Source organism: Podarcis bocagei (assembly GCF_964188305.1).
Source record: "Podarcis bocagei genome assembly, chromosome: 16".
NCBI lineage: Eukaryota > Metazoa > Chordata > Lepidosauria > Squamata > Lacertidae > Podarcis > Podarcis bocagei.
This window is the reverse complement of record NC_138142.1, coordinates 19447314-19469059: the sequence shown is the minus strand read 5'-3', so window position 1 is coordinate 19469059 and position 21746 is coordinate 19447314. Positions and strand designations below refer to the sequence as shown.

The window sequence follows — 21746 nt, the reverse complement described above, 5'->3', positions numbered from 1 at the left end:
AAACAGATTATTTGTAACCTAAAAAAAATGTCAAAGCCACAAAGAGATAGAAGGAAATCAACTAATGTAGCAGGGATTCAGACTTGTTTTGCTGAACAGAAAGAAAGTGACTGTTTGGCTTTAAGTGAAGAAAGACAAAAGGAAAAACAAATGCATTTACTTTTTATAGAGTATTTAAATCACTGTTTGCATCCCTTCATTATCATTTGTGCTGTGGGAGAAAAGAAGGGACACTCTGTTAAAAGGGAAAATTATTTCATGTGAGAGGTCTGTCAGGAAATGCTGTTCCTAAAATGCATAGGCATATACACACACACACACAAACTGTTATAAAATCTACTCAAGAGAGGAACTCACAGTGGGAGTGCTTTGATATTTACCTGTGAAAAGAATTTGGCATGTCCAGTACTTAACTCTTTTGTATTAAGTAGCCCCTGGAGTAAAACACATTAAGGGTGATTTCCCTCAATGGCTCAAAGTTTTACATAAGGAAATTTGGAAAGGTTTCAGGCTCTCCAAACCTTCTCTCTCCCCCCCTCCTTTCTCTCTCTCTCTCTCTCTCTCTCTCTCTCTCTTGTAAGCTGATCTAGCCTCTGTGCATGTGCAGAGTTCATGCCTCAGCAAACCTTTTATACCATTGAAAATGTTGCATCTTTTGGCTCAATTAGAATAAGGAAGGGAAAGGTAAGGAGTAGATTTTAAAAATAGGGTTAGATTTTAAAACAAAAAAGAGAAACTCAGCAATTCAAGTATTCACCATTCAGCCCCAGCAAAAGGAGTGCTTCCTTTATGTACAGGAAAGGGCTATCATTATTGGTCATTTTATCTGGTCATTCGCGGAACAATCAACCGCTCTCTTATTTATGAGTAAAAATGGCCAGGTAGGGAGTAGATTTTAAAAATAGGGTTAGATTTTAAAACAAAAAAGAGAAACTCAGCAATTCAAGTATTCACCATTCAGCCCAAGCAAACTGAGACTGCTTCCTTTATGTACAGGAAAGGGCTAATATCCCTCTGGCCATTCGCGGAACAATCAACCGCTCTCTTATTTATGAGTAAAAATGGCCAGAGCGTTAGAATTCATAGGATTTTTTAACATTCTCAGTCATTTCAGCCTTACCATTTGCAGACAAAAAATTATTATTATTATTATTAATATTATTATTTTCTGCGCCTTAATTTACAGGAATGGCCAAGGCTAATTGTACTTGATTATTCATTTGTATGTGCTTAAACTTTGAATTGACTTTTAAGTTTGATTAAAAAAAAATAGTAGACAAAATGATAAATACTGTAATCACTCAAATGCTTGATATTACCAGTTGTGCTTCAAAACATCATGGCTTTTACCTCTCACCTTTTAAAACTAAAAAGCAAAGCTAGGCTGAATTTCAACTCCATTACCACACCAGAATTTAAGAATTACCCTCCAATGCTTGCAGACACATGGTCTTCCACACAGCCACAAATTGGGAGAGTTGAAAGGGACCCTGGGGTCATCTAGTCCAACCCTAAAATACAGGGTTCATAGCAAGATTTGTACTACCAGAAACACACACATACTTATGTACACAGACACAACTGGGGAAGAGATCACAAGCCATGCGCCTATCACAAACCATGCGCCTATCATGTACTAAGGAAAAAGAAAATAAAAGTACCCAACCCTTTTAGCAGATCTTGAAGCTAGTTTGAGTGAGAGTTTACTTCCTTAGACTAAAGAGTGCAAATTCCTATAGAAATTATCTTTAAAAGAAGATTGAAGTTAACATTTTTCCTAAGATAGGGAGAGGATCTTTTATAAAGCAAAGTTTAAACAGCCATAGATTTGATTTAAAAGGAATCCTGAACTTGCAGAGGAATAGTAAGCCTAATCTATGCCCCCCCCCCTTTGCAGTTTCCTTTAAAGGAAGCTTACTCGGGAGTAAATTTACCTGGCACAGAATAAGAAGGAGAAGGGGAAAAAACCCTGAAAGAGACAGAATGAAACAAGGGGGGGCATTTTCTAAGAAAAGAGGCCAGGACGTCTTATAGAGACTGATACCAGGAGCCTTACAATAACTCTTCTGTCCAACCAGATCAAAGTTAAAACTGGACTCAGATATTTTTCTTAGAAGGAACACCATACTTTCATAGGCATATGCTTAATGAAATACATACACTGCATTTTAGCTTGAGAGAGCAGTTGGCTCAACTAGGCTTTTGCAGCAGAAACATTAGGTTAACTTAGACTGGAACACAGGTGTACTCACAAACTCAAAAGTTACAACACATCATCATTTACCATTCACCCTCCCCACTGAAACTAGAGAAAGGAGGTGGGGTAATCCTCCTTTCAGAACACAAGTAGCACGTATACAAGATTTTACCACTTGGGAGAAAAACTCTCTTTTAGAGCCTCTCTCAAATAACAAACATTTGCACACTTCATTCTCCATTTTGTCTTGTTTTTAAGACTGATAAGGCTCAACATGGCTTCCTTAGATTTAGAATTTGGAGCAAGCTTGCATTTTTATTTTAGATGGCACATTTAAGATAAGCAGCTGCTGGATGTTACCTAAGTACAATTTAAACACAGGAAAAACGTTTCTTAAACACAAATTGAAGGGGACTGTCAGAGTCCAGGCAGGAAGTAAGCACCAACTGGGCTTCTTTCCCATCAGGAGTCTGTGGGTTCATTTCTTTTGATTGAGGTGCACCCATTTTCAATTAAAAGGGTTTTGGACCTGGGCAAAACTCCGAAGGGTCCGGAAAAGGGGAAACCTGGACAAAAAAACTTGGGGATACCTGGACAAATCTCCGATGGGAAAAACCTGGGGATCAGAGGGGAAAACTTGGGGAAACCTGGACAAATCTCCGAGGGGAAAACTTGGGGATCCACGGGAAAAAAAACCTGGGGATACCTGGACAAATCTCCGAGGGGAAAAACCTGGGGATCCAAGGGGAAAACTTGGGGATACCTGGACAAATCTCCGAGGGGAAAACTTGGGGATCCAAGGGAAAAAACTTGGGGATACCTGGACAAATCTCCGAGGGGAAAAACCTGGGGATACCTCACTTAATCTCTATTCTACAACTCACAGCAACCTCCCTGCCTTTTACAATCTAACTCAGAGTCCCTACTGAACGCTTGCACACTTGCAATGCCAGATTGAGACTCAGAAATGACAAAGAAGGAAAGGAATCAGGTGCCCTTGCTTTCTCCGCTCACAGGTCATCTCTAACAAAGATCGCCATGGCAGAGGTGCGGCTACACCTGGGAGTTATAGATTTGGGAATTATAGTTTTCAGTGCAGAAGAAATTGCACAACCTTTCTGGGCAAAACTCCGAAGGAATAGGTTGGCATACAGAGTTAAGTGGAAGAAATCACACACAACCTTTGCCTGGGCATACTCCGAAGGGCTAAGGCTGGTGTTGAGATCGAGGGGACAGAAAGGAGTCAAGAGTTAAAGTGAGGAAAGAAGTAAGGATTTGAGAAGTATAGGTTTGCTGTGGTTTGCAGAATCCCACCCCACTACCCATTTTTCCTACTCATACTCACTTCGCAAGCGCTGTCCTGGTGATCCCGGGATCTCTTGACTGGTTGTTTAAGGCCGGCCTGATCAAGCTTTGCTTCCCCTGGTTAGCCTCGCTGAACTCCAAGTTATTGCCAGACCCTGGGACCGATGGAAGACTGGTTATTCCTCCTGGCAAACTGCCTGGTGCGCGCTGGATAACCAGTCCTTCCTCGCTTCCAGAATCCGGGTAACCAAAAGTCCCTTCGTGCGTGGTCGCCATCTGTTGTAAATAAAAATATGCCCTTTTCCCTTATGGGGTATCCAAGAGCCCATATAGAGTCCTTACATAGGTTCCCTATTGGTAGGAGAAAATAACAGAGGCCAACCAGAGAATATTGAGAAGCAAAGCAGCTAGTAAGCTTGATCTTTATTGATCTGTTGCAACAGGGTACTCCCCTCACACGCAGGAGAGGAAGAGGACCCAGAACAATGGCCTGCAAGGCCTTATAAAGACTTTTGAAATTCCCCTTCTCTAGATCAGGACCACCCCCAGAAACATTATGCATACATCACAGAAGGGGTGTAACCTAAGACCACCCCTCAGGTACATCCCACCTACATCACAGAAATTTAAATGTTGTTTTTCTCTTCTCCTTGTTTATCTCCTGTCTAGCAGGTTACTTGATTGGATTTTCTGGGGAGCCTGGCCATTCTTTTGTAATGCTAAAATACTTATTTCCTGGGCCAGGTCACAGGCTCACACCTTATTCAAACACAGATTAAAGGAAGAGACAATGGGGAGGCTTTTCCATTTTTAACCTTGCAGAGACAGGATTTGGTCAGTTTAGGAATCAAAATGGTTCCAGGTTTGCCTTCCTGTACTGATCTATGTATGTGCAGTTATGAACATTACTATATATCTAAAACCATAAAATTCCTATCACACCCTTTACCTTTACTTTATGTCTTGCCACTTCTGAACCTCTCTTTCCACTAAGCAAAGTACGGTCATCTGTTTGGGTGCACCAAACCAAGTGGTGATTTATCACATCGTATAAATCTTCACACAGAATTCTGCACAGAATTCAGTTCCACTTCAGTGTAATAACATACCTACATACATAATTTTATTTAGGAAATGTTCTTGTGTTTTATCTTGTATTTTATTCTGTGAACTGCCCCGGGATCTCTTGATGAAGGGTGGTATTTAATTTAAATACCGTAAATAAACAATAATTTCCACAGTTCAAATCATGCTCAAGGTGACTGACAACATGAAAAACAACAGCGTAATTGCAACATAACAAAAGTGGTCATAATAAATAAAATATTAAAGGATATACAGCCAAACGGAACAATTTCCACATAAATCACAGCAAGAGTGAAAATAAAGATACAAAAAACCAACAGCAACCCCCCCCCCAGAGCAACACCCCAGCCCAAGAGCATGTAACGAGCTGTACTAGTAGGGGCAATGCACATTAAAAATATATATGGGGGCTTTTGATCCCATTTAGAGCAGGTGTAGAGTATTGAGTGCTTCCCTGTCGTCTTGGCAAATGCAACACTAGTTTATTTTTAAGGAAGGCAGTGATGGCACCCACCCCACAAGCCGCCTTGCTGTAAACTAAAATTAATATTCACAGCCAATGTGAGGAGGTGGGGGCAGGGGCTGGGGAGAGAATGAGGCTGCAATAAAAATCAATTTTATTATTTCCCCTGCTGGGCAGTAATGGGAGTACAAACTGCTGACTGAGGCAGCTCCATACTTGAGCGATGTGGCGAGATTTAACTTTTGCCACCCAGGAACAAAGCAGGGCGTGGATGTCGCAAGCTCAGAAAGCAAAATAAAGCAAGACACTGTTTCTGGGAGTGGGGAGAAAAGTGCTCAGTTTGGGGTCCATAGCTCTCTTCCCACACAGGCCTCCCTGCGGTGCTTTTGCACACCTTACAGTCTCTTACAGTCCATTGCTGTCCTTCTCTTCTTTTCTGAAGCAGAGGAAGATGCCTGATGCTGGATCCAGACCGTTGATTCAAGTAACCCAGCGGTGGAGAACCGTGGGCTCAGGGGCCAAATGTGGGGCTACCCTAGGGGGCATAGCCCAGAGACCCCAGCTGGTGCAAAACACTGCAGTTACATTGCTGGTGGGTACAGACCAGGCTTCCTCAACCTCAGCTCTCCAGATGCTTTTGGCCTACAACTCCCATGATCCCTAGCTAGCAGGACCATCAGGGATGATGGGAATTGTAGTCTCAAAACATCTGGAGGGCCAAGGTTGAGGAAGCCTGGTACAGACTATTGCCAGCACAGAATTCGGGTGCTCAAACCTCTGCACTGGCTTGCCCTTGTGCTGCTGGGCCAGATTAAATGGTGTTGCATTAATGTACAGGGCCCTTAACAATTTGGGCCCAGGATACCTCAAGGACCTCCTAACCCCCGCTTGATGGATGAGGTCTTCGAGAGATCCATTATCAGTGGTCCCCCATGGCAGCTTGTATCTGCCAAGAGTTGTGTGTTTAGTATTGAGGGCCAATTTTCTGGAACTCCCTTGCAGTTGAACTTCCAGTACCTACAGAATATATATATATATTTAATTCCAGCAGGCATTTTAATTAAAGGTTGATTTTATCGTTTTAATTGATTTTTTTGTTTTGTTATTGTATCTCTGTAAACTGCTTAGAGACTATTGTAATTAAGCAGTATGTTGCTATCAATGACTGGTTGGATGCAGAGGGATGGGGGAAGGAACCGGCTGGGGAGCCCCCAAAAGAAGAAGGCTCAGGGCCAGAGGATGCGTGGTGAGATGACGATGAATGATCTGAGGGGGGAGAATGGGACGAGGAGGTGTCAGAAGCTGAGAAGGTAACAGGATTTAGTGAGCAGAGAGTCTGTGGCAAAGAACAGCCTAGAAGCAGGAGAGGAGGAACTCCCAAGAGGTAGAGATGAGTCTGCCTGGTGAAGCATCATGGTTGTCTCTCAGAATCAGGACAGGTGTGAAGAGGGCAGAGAAAAAGTTAGCTTCACACAGGTGCAGTCTTTTATTGCTTGTTGAAAACCCTAGAAAGGGAGGAGACTTGGGCAACTGCTGGGAGACAGAGACCATCAGTCTCAGCAAGTGCTTCATGGGGCAAGACCTGCTTTGAGATCAGTTGCTGTGCTCATGAGGCCTAACACTCCTGTTCAGAGATGATACACTCCTATTTTTACTAATAAAGAGTTAACTCCAATTTGCTCAGTGTGATTTACTGCTGGCTCACGTCTGTCAATTTGCTTAAATAGATTTCCAGCTTTTCCTGGGGATGCCATAGGGGATCGAACCTGCGACCTTCTGCATGCAAAGTGGGTGCTCCACCACCTGAGCGATGGATGGTTCCTGTTGCCTCCCCCCTGTTCTTCTTCATTGCCAGCCACTCTCCTAGGCTCAGCTGCTCTGCCTCCTTTCCATCCGTGACTTGCCCCGCCTCGGCTGTGATCCCGCCGAGGCCATGGCTTCAGTGTAATTACTTTGAAATATATCACTTGCAGATTGCAGCTTTAGGCATCTGGAGTGCCCGTTTGCATACTTTATTTGTCTCATCAGTGTAGCAGCCCGTCAAAGTGCTTGCTGCAATTTGTCCCGGTGGCACTCCTGAGTGTATTTAAAATGTGGCGGCGAACATAGAGAGAATGTTCCATGCATCATTGTCCCTTAATCAAGAGCCCATCGCTAATGGAGATGGAGAAAACTCAGGGTTGCTTGCTGAGAGATTGCAGCAGAAAGGATGTTAACCAAACAATCTCTCAGCTGTGGTGAGACCACCTGCCGTGGCTGCTCTTTTTATACCTTCACGAGATCAGGGATGATCCCTGCTGGATCAGGCCAGTGGCTCAGCTAGTCCAGCATCTTGATCTCACAGTGGCCAACCAGATGCATGTGGGAAACTCGCAAACAGGGCCAGAACTCAAGAGCTTTCCTCCTGCGACTTCCAGCAACTGGTATTCAGAAGCATTGCTGCTTCCAATTGTGGAGGCACAGCAGAGCCATCATAGCTAGTAGCCATTGATAGCTTTCTAATTCATGCATGTGGTCAGTCCTTTTTTTTAAAACCATCCGAGTTGGTGGCTGTCACTGCCCTCTTGGGAGAGCAAGTTGCACAGTTTATCCCAGTTTCCTTGGATGTCCATGGCCTCTAGTGTTATGAGAGAGGGAGGGAAGCTTTTCTCTATGCCTCCGTGATAGGCATTATTTTAGGGACACGGGTGGCACTGTGGGTTAAACCACTGAGCCTAGGAATTGCCGATCAGAAGGTCAGCAGTTTGAATCCCTGCGACGGGGTGAGCTGCTGTTGTTCTGTCCCTGCTCCTGCCAACCTACCAGTTTGAAAGCACATCAAAGTGCAAGTAGATAAATAGGTACCGCTCTGGCGGGAAGGTAAACGGCGTTTCCGTGCACAGCTCTGGTTTGCCAGAAGCGGCTTAGTCAGGCTGGCCACATGACCCGGAAGCTGTACGCCGGCTCCCTTGGCCAATAAGGCGATATGAGCGCCGCAACCCCAGAGTCGGCCACGACTGGACCTAATGGTCAGGGGTCCCTTTACCTTTTACCTTTAGGCATTATTTTACAAGCTTCTATCATCATGTCTCCTCTTACTCAGTTTACTTGTTGGAGTAGCTCGATCTTCCAACCAGAAGATATATTTTCAAAGGCAGGATAGGATAAAGAGTGAGGAAGTTGCCCTTTAGTTAGATTGGTGAGATGAAAGAATGTTTAGTGAAGGAAGTAGAAAGGAACCGGGGAAGAGTGTGGTTAAATTGTGTTCAGCTGTGTTAAGTTCACCTGATGGGAGTTCTTTGTGGAACATTCATGATTCTACCCTCTCAATCGTCTTTTTTTCTTTAAAATGAAAAGTTAGGCCATTCATGGCTCCACAACACAACTTTTTTTGTACTGAAGTGGACTTGGGTTTTTTGTTTGTTTTTTAGTAACCAACCTTTCCCAAATTATGAGGATGCCCCAATTTTATCAATGTAGAAAGCCTTAATTGGATTTTATAAAGCTAAAGCTACCCCTGCCCGTACGGGCCAGTCTTGACAGACTCTAGGGTTGTGCGCCCATCTCACTCAAGAGGCCGAGGGCCAGCGCTGTCCGGAGACACTTCCGGGTCACGTGGCCAGCGTGACAAAGCTGCATCTGGTGAGCCAGCGCAGCACACGGAAACGCCGTTTACCTTCCCGCCAGTAAGCAGTCCCTATTTATCTACTTGCACCCGGGGGTGCTTTCGAACTGCTAGGTTGGCAGGCGCTGGGACCGAGCAATGGGAGCGCACCCCGCCGCGGGGATTCGAACCGCCAACCTTTCGATCGGCAAGCCCTAGGCGCTGAGGTTTTTACCCACAGTGCCACCCGCGTCCCTAATTGGATTTTATAATTAATAATAAATTCTTATAGTTTAAATGTAATTCCTCCCAATAAGGTTGAAGTCTGCGCCACAGCAAAAAAACACAAATGATGAATCTATTGAGAGGACCCCCAAATGTAGAAAATAATTTGGGGGGGGGGGCTCGTGAAATCAATTACAAAAAGAGAGAATAGTTCATTAACTTTTACTTCTGCTGCTGAATGAGCAACTGGACACACTCTGAGCTTTCCTGGTGGTTGCCATTGTTGTACAAACCCATTAATTTCATCACTTTGGCGAAATTCCAGGTTGAACTTGTACCAGCAGGGGCAGCAGAAATGGGCGTGACACTCTTTTTCCCTCTTCCACATGAGAACTCTTTTTTATTTTTATTTTTATTTAGAGCATTTGTAACTTGCTCTTCAGCCAAAAAGACTCCCAGAGTGGCTTACAACAAATGATTAATCGAAGCAATACAATCCCTTCTTGCTCACAGGCTTACTATCTAAATAAAAACCCACACCACACAAGGAGGAGGGGAGGTGAGGGGAAGAGAAACACAAGACCAGTTCTTAAACAATTGTTCTTCTAATGACCAGCTTGCATAGTTCAGAGGTAAAAAGGTAAAAAGGTAAAGGGACCCCTGACCGTTAAGTCCAGTCGTGGACGACTCTGGGGTTGCGGCGCTTTTCTTGCTTTACTGGCTGAGGGAGCCAGCGTTTGTTCGCAGACAGCTTCTGGGTCATGTGGCCAGCATGACTAAGCCGCTTCTGGCGAACCAGAGCAGCGCACGGAAACGCCGTTTACCTTCCCGCCGGAGCGGTACCTATTTATCTACTTGCACTTTGACGTGCTTTTGAATTGCTAGGTTGGCAGGAGCAGGGACCGAGCAACGGGAGCTCACCCCAGTGTGGGGATTCGAACCGCTGACCTTCCGATTGGCAAGCCCCAGGCTCTGTGGTTTAGACCACAGCACCACCCACGTCCCTAGTTCAGAGGTAGGAGGTGCCTAATGGAGCTGGGCTTTGGGCAAAGCGGATGGATTGATCCTTCTACTTTCTCTCTCTCTCCTTTTGAGGCAGTCTGATGGAATGGCTATCCCAGGTGTCAATTGAGGGAAGAGGACGCCCAGTGGGGTTGGCCTGGCACAGCAGGGCAGATGGAGGGAGCCCTGCTTCTCACCTCTCCCACTATTTAAAATATCTATTTAAAAGATTTATACACCGCTTAGGCACGTAAAACATGTCTGGGATCTTTGCAACAATAATATAACGATATAGTAAAAGCCAAATATTATATAAAACAGTGGACAGGAACATAGATTTTTTATGGTTATTTGCTTCCCATACGGCTGCAATTATTATTATTAATTTAAGTAACTACCTTCTCTTCACCAGCAAGTCCCAGGGCGTGTTGCAACAATTAAAAATTCAGAATTAAAAACAGTTTAAGCATATGCAATATAATAAGAGATACAAAACAGTTATATATATTTTTTAAAAATATAAGAAATCACAAATTTAAAAACAAAAAATATAAAACAGTTAAAAACGACAGTGGCATGGACATAAAATCAATTCACATCAAAGACAGATACCAACAGGGATAAAGATTTTAGCAGGTTTGTTGAAAGAGGAAGGCATTTAGCAGGTACCAAAAACCTAATAGAGAAGACACCTGTCTGTTATGCAGTGGGAGGGAGTTCCAAAGGATTTACTTGCTACCACATTAAAGTTCTGATTCTGACATCATACAGAACAGACTTTGGACAGCACCTGTGGGATGCCCTCTCTTGCAGAACACTGATTGGTTGAGTATGTCAATCACATGCTTTGGCGAAAAAGTCTTTCAGCCTGTGCCTGAACTGCAACAGAGTCAGTGCGTGGTTTTATTTCTTAGCAAAATGGATGTTAATTCAGTGTCCAATTTATATGCAACCCGAGTCAAGTAGGCCAAACCAAGATATCCGTTGGTGCAAATGTTTCGCTGCTTTCCTCCGGCAACTCTCTGTTTTAGAACCGCAAAGGCTACCTTCGGAAGCTCATCTCCAGGTATTTCTTCGATAGGAGTGGATGTTTTCAGCAGACTTGCCCATCAGTTGAAATAGTCTCACAAAATGCCTTGATGATGCGTTCAGATGGTAGCTTGTTCTGTTCTGGAAAAACCACAACAAAACAAAAAAAGGTCCCACGGAGGAGGTGGCCAGCCAGCTAGCCTCAGCCTGAAAGCGTACATATGAAACCATGCTGAAGAAGTCCCACTTGCTCTGGTTTCAAGACCTTAGAAAGATCACCAAGTTGAGTTGGTGCTTTTTAAAACCTCCTTATTTTGTGGACTGTGGGGAAGGGAAGGAAGAAGGCAGCAGCCAGCAGCAGCACGGTGGCTTGATCAGTTTGTCACACCCCAGATTTGCGAAGGGGAGGGCGGCGATGTTCCAAGAGCCAGGAAGGGAGAATTGGGAGTGGGTGGGGCCGCCCAGCACCCGGCAGAACACATGACTGCCCAATAAGTCTCCTCTCCTTCTCCTTGAGTGTGTGCCGGTGGTTTTTTTGGGAGACCCATCCATCTGGCGGCTGTCCATGGTGCTGATCAGATCGCTGCCCTAGGCAGCCTCGGCGGCGACGGCAGCGGCAGCAGCAGCAGCTGCGACTCCTCTCCTGGGTGGAGATTGATGAGAGCTCCTTGCGGATCCCCATCCGGAGATTTCACTTGCTTGTATTTATTTGCTTTCGCCTGCCTTTCTCGGCAACCGAGACGAGGGAGGGGCTGAAGACGGATGGACTGAGGTGGGAAAGGAAACATACCAGAGTGGAAGACCACTATAAGCCCCACACGCGCACCCCACCCCACCCCACGGCAGGTTTAAGGAAGACTTGTCCTTTGTCTCTCTAGCTGCTGCGAGGGGAAGACTTGGCAGGGTGAGTAAGGGGGGGTTGGGGAGATCGGGGAGTGTAGCCTCTCCCCCCCCTATTGCTGGACTGGCAAAGCAGAGCAAAAGGGGAGTGGGGTCTTTCCTCCCCTCCTGTTTCTCTCTCGCACGCAGCTCCACTCCTTAGCCCGTTCTTCCGGCTGTATGGAAATGGCACCTCAGGGTGGAGCAGCTGTCCAGGCTGAGAACTGGGGAAGAAAAGGAGGTATAAAATGGAGGGGGGGGGAGTTTGAACTGCTTGGCTTTCATGAGTACTGTGGGTGAACCCACTTTCTGGAGAGGAACAGCAGCCCCCTACCCTAATATTTTTAGGTGAACCCTCCCATCTATTGCTTCTAATGTGAAAATATACAAAGTGGAAGGTGGGGGGGTGGGTGGAGAAAGGAAATTCAGTGGTTTTGGGGATTATTATTATTATTATTATTATTTTGCAACTCTTAAGGATTCTTGTAAAAAGCTGTAGCTGAGCAGGGCATCTCTCTCCGATCTCTCAGGTTGGGGGTGGCGGAAGAGTAAGGAGCCCAAGTCCTGGGAGGAGGGGGCCGATTCATGAGAGATGCTCCGTTTCCTGGCCAGGACCCCTGCTCTCTTTCTCACTCCCCCCCCCTTCTGTAGAGGCGATCTCTGCTTCTTCTCTCCCCCCCCCCTTTGCCTGGGCAGTGCCTCTCTGAGTAAGCACTTGGTTCCCAGTCTCTCCGCGAAGCTGGACTGCACAAGAAGCCTTGGCTCCCCCTCCCCCCCTAAGCCTCCCCTCTCCTGCCAGCTCTCCATGGGGGAAATGTGCCTTAACCTTATGGGTCACCTCTGCCTGCGGCCCCATCAGAGTGAGGTCTCCGTCACGTGGCAAGGTCAGAGAAGCATAGGAGCAAAGCTGGGGAGGGGAGGGGTGATGGGCTGCTGCGTGGGGTGGGGTGGGGGCAAAGGCTGGGGTGCCCAAACCGAGACTTGCTTATCGTGTCAGGAAAGGTGGCAGCTTGGAAGCGGGTGGCGGCAGCGAACGCTGCCTCTTTTACAGACAAGGCACTGGGAATTTCGATACTCCCTGCAGTGGGGGGGGGGGAGAATCACCTGTGTATTGTAACTTCTCGCTTCCAGAAAGCTGTCCTCTTGTTTAGATCAAGTTGCTTTAAACAAAAACAGAAACCCTCCGTGAATTTGTACAGCTCTGGATAAAACCCTGCCGGTTCCTCTGGGAGGGTTGGTGGAGCCTAGTATTGATTCTCTGTTAGTCAAAGAGAGAAGCACTGCAATACTGGCAGGGTACAGTTTTGCTGGTTGGAAGTGGTGTCAAAGCATCCTTCGGAGGGGAGGGGAGGGGGCAGTTTCCCTAACACAGGCTTGTCCTCCTATAGCAGCGTTTCCCAACCTGTGGGTCATGACCCGCAAGCGGGTGGCAGGCACACGGGGAAGCCAAGGGAGGGGCCTGGCTTCTGACAGTGACACCCACCCTCCCTGGTGATTCAGCACTTGGACCTGGGTAGCTTCAGGTGAGCCTCCTCTGGTCTGTCCGGAACAGTCAAGCATCACTCGGTCAGCATTGAGCTAAGATTTCAGCCACTCTAGGAATTTGCTTCACTTCCCTGTAGACGTGCATAGGCTGTAAATCTCTCTCGCTTAATTCAATGGGGCATTTTACCATAACGTTTTAACAGAAATGCTTAACTGTGTGTAACTGTTACTAAATTAGTAGTAATAAGAGTGAATGATTTAATAAGTTAATAATCATTAAAGGGGGCGCTTTAATCACAATCACAATCATGTATTTTCTTTAGCCATGCTTAAAGTTAGCATTTAATTGATAGAGGGTGCGATCCAGCCAGAATATATACACTTTCGGTTCCTATGGGTTCCAGTGGGAGGTTCCCATTACATCTGTTAGAGCTTTCCCATTGAAATCAATAGAATGTGCAGCCAGTTTAATTCAGAAGTAGCAGTGAGTTCCATAGGACTCACTCCCAGGTAAGCATGCTTGGGATAGCAGCCGTAACATGTTTCACTTTGAGTGGATTGTGCCCATATCAGAACATGATTTACTAATTGCAAAAACTCATCATTAGGAAATAACTGAGCACCCTGGTTTGACAATGTGTCCCACTACAAGCTATCTACTATGAAAAATATACAGATTTCTCTGTAGTAGCTCACTGTTTTCACTTCTGGGTGAGAAATATACAATCCCTCCTCCCTACAATTGCCCCTGTTTGGTGCATCTTTCCCCACCAACAGATGCGGTTCATACATCGCCTTAAACAAAACTGTGAATAACTTTGTAGGTATAATTCTTTCAACAAATTCTACATCGATAGGGACACTGAGTAAAGAATTTTATGGGATGCCTCAAGAATTGTTAACAAAAGAGGCAGAGTTGCAGTTAAAATGCACAAAACAGACTGCTGCAGAAGACTCAACACCCCAAATTCATGAGACAATAAATTGTCATAGCAAGGAAATTTGGGCTTCTGGGATCACCATACCAAAAAGATTGGTAACCACCGCTATGTAGGACCAAAGAAAATGGTGATGAGTCAGGTTGGTTGCCGCAAATGAGCTCTTTAAAACACATACTACATGCCAGAATCGAGGTATTGCCTTTTATTTTTATTCTTGGATTTATGATTTGATATTGAGGTGGCTGATTTGGAGGCTGAGAAATTAGTAAGAAATTATGTGTGATAAGGTTTTAAAGTAGAGAAATGATGCATCATGGCTTTGCTGGATTAGTGTAATCACAGTCTATTCAACTTCCTTAGCACCCTTTAAAAAGAAAAAAAATATGTGCTGCTTGCTTTGGGAAACTGGACTTTAGATGAGCTACCGCACTAGACCAGTCGTTAGAGCATGAGCCTATTAATCTCAGGGTTGTGGGTTCAAGGTCTGCATTGGATGAAAGATTGCATTGTGGGGGTTGGACTAGATGATCCTTGTGCTCCCTTCCAACTCTTATGATTCTATGATTTCCATGCAATCCAGACTATTCCAGAGTGTGGGGGTTTGCTTTGTGAGAGCCCCAGTTAACTCATTCAGTAGCATTGCATTTCCCTCTATCCCCCTCCACCCTCCGAATCTTCTTTGGCACTTTGTAGAACTTTAGAGGAAACCACTAGTACATTAAGTTTGACCTGGGAGATAAATCCAGTTCCAGTGCTTTGGAATTTGGTGCAAATAGAACCACTTTCAATTTTCCATCTTCTAGAGGAATATCAGGGGAGTGAGAAACTCTTGTTGTCAAGAGCTAAGTGCACATGGAAACAAAAACGAGTGGCTTGCGAGCTTAATATGCTGCTTCTGAAAACAGAAACGGACTGTTGAAGCAGGTTCTGAACAGCTTGTTTTGCTTGAATGAGATGACGAGTTGATGTGAAATATAGAATTCTTGTGTTGCTTTTGGAGGGCATTGATAGCCAAGGCCCGATTGACATCTCACACGCTTTTCAAGCCCTCTGAAGTCTCTAATTTTCCACGTTGTCGTTATGCATTGATCCACCTGAAGCACGGGTAGCTTTCGGGGATAATGACTGGAGTCTGAGGGCCCGAGTGTGGAGGCCTTAAGACTGCTTTCAGTGAACTGCATGTATGAAAAATAAAGATTTCTTCGCTAATACGTGCTTCCTGGCCTTCAATGAAAACCTTTCATGAATGCGATCCAGTTTTCACAGTCTGAATATTTGCAGATCTGTAAATATCAGATGAAAATGAGATCGGGAGAGTTCAGGTTTTGAATGTTGTTGTTTTTTTACAATCTTGAATAAGCAGCCTTTCAGAAATAGCACGGTTTCTGAAGTACAGACGGTGCTAATTCTGAAAGGCTGTTTATTCAAGGTTGTAAAAACTGTTAAAATCTGAATTCTGTAAGATCTTATGTTTTCACTGAGAAGGTGAACGAGTCAGAATTACAGATGGGAGTCAGTATTGAGTTGAATGCATAAATGCATGATGGGGCAAGGTTATCAGAGGTTACTAGTCACAATGGCTATACTCTGCCTCTGAATACCAATTACTGGAAGCCACAGGAAGAGTGTTGCTGTTAGGTCAGATCCTGCTTAGGGTTTTCCCATGGACATCTGGTTGGCCACTTTGAGAATGGATACTGAACTGTGATCGGCCATAGGGCTATTCTTAAGTTCAAAACATTTTATGAATGGGAATATATTTATGGAAAAAAGGAAATAATCTTGTTAAGAGCAAGTGTTTATATATAGAAACACATCTAAGCAACACCATAACAGTTGGGGGGGGAGCTCTTTTTATCATACGTGGGGGATGTGTTGAGTTGCAAACAGGTACGGGAGTAAAATTGGAACTGCTGTAGAAAAGATGAGCCAGATAATGCCAGATCCTTTGCTACTTCTCCTGAATTATATAAAGAAATTACTGTTAAACTGATGCAGCATTAGCCATGTATGTGATTATAGTCACTAGGCTTTGATACGTGAAGTTAATGGAAAATACTCCCGAGAATGACAGAATGGGAAAGTGGAGCGCGGTGGCGTTGTTATGTTTAAATGAGCCAGCTATACAAGAGCGGAGGGAGGAAAATAGCATTGTAATAGCTTCTTAGAAAATCAGGAATCGTTCCTAAGTCATTGGCAAATTGAAACATTCGCTTGCGCCCGATGGCGTGAACGCTGAAACCTTTGACTTGAAATAACTTGTTCCTTCGGTATGCTATGATCTATGGCTGCTTTCATTATTTCCATTATTCTTTGTAGTAATTCGCTCTGTCTTTTAAAAAAGAAAGATTGCTCTCGGGGCACAGTGAACGCTCCCGCACACACTCACACAAGTCATCTACCCCTCAAAAGAGTGTGTGATGATGACCCCTCCCCCTTCTCTCTCTCTCTCTCTCTCTCTCTCTCTCTCTCTCTCTCTCTCTCCTGCTTCTCCCCTTCTCTTTCCCCCCAGCCCTTCTGTCCTCTGCCCTGCCCTGAGTAACAATTTGTTCCCAGTGGGGACTCCCCACCCCACCCCACGCACATTGCTGCACTGGGGGTTGTGGGTTGGGATGCATCAGAGCTGGGAAGGGAAAGAAAGAGATAGTAATAATTAATAATAATAATAATAATAATAATAATAATAATAATAATAATGTATTATATATACCCCACCCATCTGGCTGGGTTTCCTCAGCCACTCTGGGCGGCTTCCAACAGAATATTAAAATACAATAACCTAGATAAAGGTAAAGGGACCCCTGACCATTGGGTCTAGTCATGGCCGACTCTGGGATTGCGGCGCTCATCTCGCTTTATTGGCTGAGGGAGCCGGCGTACAGCTTACGGGTCATGTGGCCAGCATGACTAAGCCGCTTCTGGCGAACCAGAGCAGCGCACGGAAACGCCATTTACCTTCCTGCCAGAGCAGTACCTATTTATCTACTTGCACTTTGACATGCTTTTGAACTACTAGGTTGGCACGAGCTGGGACCGAACAACAGGAACTTACCCCGTCACGGGGATTCGAACCACCAACCTTCTGATCGGCAAGCCCTAGGCTCTGTGGTTTAACCCACAGTGCCACCCGCATCCCTTTTTTAAAAGCTTCCCTAAACAGGGCTGCCTTCAGATGTCTTCTAAAAGTCTGGTAGTTGTTTTTTTCTTTGACATCTGGTGGAAGGGCGTTCCATAGGGCAGGTGCCACTACCGAGAAGGCCCTTTGCCTGGTTCCCTATAACTTGGCTTCTCGCAGCGAGGGAACCACCAGAAGGCCCTCGGAGCTGGACCTCAGTGTCCGGGCAGAATGATGGGGGTGGAGATGGTTGCAAATCCCCCCTTCAACAATTAGATTAAGAAAAAAAGCTTCCATTGGTACCAATGGCAGCTTCCTCCACCCCCTAAAGCTATAATAGGCATGTGGTGGACAGGGCCAAGGATGAGAGGCTGCTTGCCAGATTCAAGAGACACCGTGGGCTGCATCTGGCTCATAGACTCGTGATTCCTTACTCTAGTGTTTCCTCACCCCCTAATTTATAGCGTGGGATGAAGTTGGGGTAGACCCAACATAGAGAAGGTGAATCTGAAAGTTGGCGGTTCGAGCCTGTCCAGGGACAGCTGTGGCCGGATACTACCTTTTCCACCAGTCTCAAACTTTTTCATTGTTTGCTTTTGAATGTTGATGTCAGCTTTCTAGCCCTGTTCATTAGATGTGCAAGGATGCTCTGTGCATCTTTGTTGTCTGCAGTTAGATTAGCGGTTTCAGAGAGCAAGGCATGGGTGGTGGCGGCACCACTTCTGATCCAACACCCCGCCCCACACAAGGCCCATTTCACCAATCTGGTGCCCTCCAAATGCTTGGGACTACATCAGAGGCAGAGGGCCTTCTCGGTAGTGGCGCCCACCTTGTGGAATGCCCTCCCATCAGATGTTAAGGAGGTGAGTAATTATATAACATTTAGGAAACATCTGAAGGCAGCCCTGTATAGGGAAGGTATTTTAGGCTTAATGTTTTGTTATGTCTTTATATATGCTGGAAGCCGCCCAGAGTGGCTGGGGCAACCAGTCAGATGGGCAGGGTACAAATAAATATCATCATCATCATCATCATCTTCATCTACCATCAGCCTCAGCTAGCTCAGCTGTGCCTGTTGGGGCTGATGGGGCTGTTAGTTGAGAATATCTGGAGTTCAGGCTTCCAGGCAGTGTTAGAGGACTGGCTTCCATTCTTTAAATGCATTAGTAGCAGGAGGCTGGGAGACAGCTGGGCCCTTGGATGGCAAGGGAATCAAAGGTGTGCTAAAGGAGGATACAAACATTGCAGAGAAACTCTATGAATTCTTTGCATCTGTCTTCAGAATGGAAGAGAAAAGGGTCCTGGACTAGATGGGCCATTGACCTTATCTGGCTCTTCTTATGTTCTATATAACAGTTCTTATTTCAGCATACCAGTGCAAACTTGGAAATGTACAGTGGTACCTCGGGTTAAGAACTTAATTCTTTCTGGTGGTCCTTTCTTAACCTGAAGCAGCACTTAAGCTAATGGGGCCTCCTGCTGCCGCTGCGCCGCTGCCGTGCGATTTCTGATCTCATCCTGAAGCAAAGTTCTTAACCCGAGGTACTATTTCTGGGTTAGCGGAGTCTGTAACCTGAAGCATCTGTAACCTGAAGCGTCCGTAACCCGAGGTACCACTGTACACTGTTTTCTTTCTATTGTATACCGTATTTTTCGCTCTTTAAGACGCACCAGACCACAAGACGCACCTAGTTTTTGGAGGAGGAAAACAAGAAAAAAAATATTCTGAATCCCAGAAGCCAGAACAGCAAGAGGGATCGCTGCGCAGCAAAAGCAGCGCTCCATCTTGCTGTTCTGGCTTCTGGGATAGCTGCGCAGCCTGCATTCGCTCCATAAGACGCACACACATTTCCCCTTACTTTTTAGGAGGGAAAAAGTGAGTCTTATGGAGCAAAAAATACGGTAATTAGAAGGGATAGAATCATAGCGTTGGAAGGGACCCTGAGGATCATCTAGTGTCAGAACCCCCTGCAATGCAGGTATATATTGGGGGGGGGGTGAACGAATTCCTATGCCCCACAAATAACCCAGAGATGCATTTTAAATAAAAGGACACATTCTACTCATGTGAAAACATGCTGATTCCCAGCCTATCCGTGGGCCGGATTTAGAAGGCGATTGGGCCGGATCCGGCCCCCAGGCCTTAGTTTGCCTACCCATGCTCTAAGCCCAGGACTGTGGGCTTCTTTTATTGTTGTGGGTCCTTCCTGGCACTCTCCAATTCCTTTATTGGGGCGGGGGGGGCGGGGAGAAGTGGGACATAAATAAAATGAGGCTAAAACCGCAGACCTTTCAGAACTCAGCATGAACTCTTTTGCTGGTGCAACAGAATACAGAGGTTTGTGTCCCTGGGTTGTTGGCCAAGGGTGGGGTTGAAGAATGGAAGAAAGAGGGTCTGTGGGAGGAAGCAAGCAAGCTGGGAGACAAGGCTGGCAGTCGAACAAGTATTGCACGAGGAAATCAATCTCCCTGCACGGATCTTGGGCGTATTCAGGAGCTAATTATAAAGCTGTCAATATGCACATTTATTATTAATAACAACTAATAAAAGCCCAGCCAGATGGAGCCACAGACTTATTTCAGGCTTTTTCTGATAATATTAATGGTAGCATCTTCCTATTTCTCATCCCTCAACCCCCAGATTTCTGCATGCAGATCTAAATAGAAACAAAAGATAAACTCTGTTTAAAAGATGGTTTTAGCAGCTGATGCAAGAGAATGCAGTAGTTTATATATCCCTGTGATGTTTCAGAATGTGCCAGTCTATGGTTACCCCTGCTCCTGACTGCATCCGTGTTTCAATCTCTTTAGCCTTTGGTGCAGCCTGAGATGTTTCTGCATCGAGTACCGTCTAATCTAATTTAGCTGGCATCCCACCTCCCACAGTCCATTTAAAGATTATTAGGCGGAATAAGATGATTTCGTTTTCGTATTGCCTAGCAATACTTCTGGCAAATTCACAAGCTCATCCTCTCCTTTGTGGATTTTCGGTCGGTCTTAATGTCTGTATTTCCCTACCATGACTTTTGGATGCTTTTCTTAATAAACCAAGATAAGAGAGCTGGTTTGTACGTAACTCTAAGCCAAACTATGGTTGATTGGGAACGCAGTAGCAAGAGGGTTCCTGGAGAGGCGGTGCTGGCTGTTTCCTGCTTCCTCTGGTCCTTGTATTGGTTCAGCTTAATGTGTTGTCTGAATCTGAGCTTATGGTTCGTCTGGAGCAGAATCTCCTCTCCAGGAGCTCACAAATGCTTGAGCATTGGTGCTAAGCCATAGTTTATGGATGAGACAGCTGAACAAATGGCCATTTTGTCTCTGACCACAGGGACACTGCCTCCTGTTGGCTGTTAAGGGAAGTGCACTTTAACTACACTTATCCCAAGAGATCATGGCCACTGGTCCCATCACCTCCTGGCAAATAGAAGGGGAAGAAATGGAGGCAGCGAGAGATTTTACTTTTTTGGGCTCCAGGATCACCACAGATGGTGACAGCAGCCACGAAATTAAAAAAACGCCTGCTTCTTGGGAGAAAAGCAGTGACAAACCTAGACAGCATCTTAAAAAGCAGAGACATCACTTTGCCAACAAAGGTCCGTATAGTTAAAGCCATGGTTTTCCCAGTAGTGAGGTATGGAAGTGAGAGCTGGACCATAAAGAAGGCTGATCGCCGAAGAATGGATGCTTTTGAATTCTGGTGCTGGAGGAGACTCTTGAGAGTCCCATGGACTGCAAGAAGATCAAACCTATCCATTCTGAAGGAAATCAGCCCTGAGTGCTCACTGGAAGGACAGATCCTGAAGCTGAGGCTCCAATACTTTGGCCACCTCATGAGAAGAGAAGACTCCCTGGAAAAGGCCCTGATGTTGGGAAAGATGGAGGGCACAAGGAGAAGGGTACGACAGAGGATGAGATGGTTGGACAGTGTTCTTGAAGCTACAAACATGAGCCTGACCAAACTGCGGGAGGCAGTGGAAGACAGAAGTGCCTGGCGTGCTCTGGTCCATGGGGTCACGAAGAGTCGGACACGACTAAACAACAACAACAACATCCCAAGAGATGCTACAGACTGAGCTATGTATGTAAACCTAGTTTCAGTGTGACTGCTCTGAGTAGGACTAGCATTGGTTACAACCTATAACACCCACTGACTCAGTATTGTTTACACTGACTGGCAGCAGTCCTCCAGCGTTTCAGACAAGGAATCTCTTCCTAGGGGATCAACTCTGGGATCTTCTGCATGCAAAGCAGTTGCTCTGTCACTAAGCTGCAACCGCTCTCCGGAACGCGAATGTGTGCTGTTAGTCTATACATTTTCTTCTTACTCTGAGCTCTGAATCTTTACTTTGTGGTCCGACAGACTTTAGGATTTCCCCCTAAAGGTTACAAGGACTGGGAATAATAAAATAAAATGCTTGTAGGCATTTATAGGTGGTTTC

General features: G+C 45.4%; 1 protein-coding gene across 4 annotated transcripts in view; it reads left to right on the top strand.

Moving 5' to 3' along the window:
- OSBP2 (oxysterol binding protein 2) overlaps nucleotides 1-21746 on the top strand; it is a gene marked incomplete at its 5' end in the record, with an annotated part of 180987 nt that overhangs the window by 50458 nt on the left and 108783 nt on the right. The window contains one exon of one of the 4 annotated variants that reach the window (XM_081174819.1): nucleotides 12584-12653. The exons of the other annotated variants lie outside the window; for them this stretch is intronic. Within the exon in view, the coding sequence (XP_081030945.1) occupies nucleotides 12584-12653 (70 nt within the window). Of the gene's footprint in view, nucleotides 1-12583; nucleotides 12654-21746 lie in introns of those variants that run through there. 4 annotated transcript variants of the gene reach the window in all.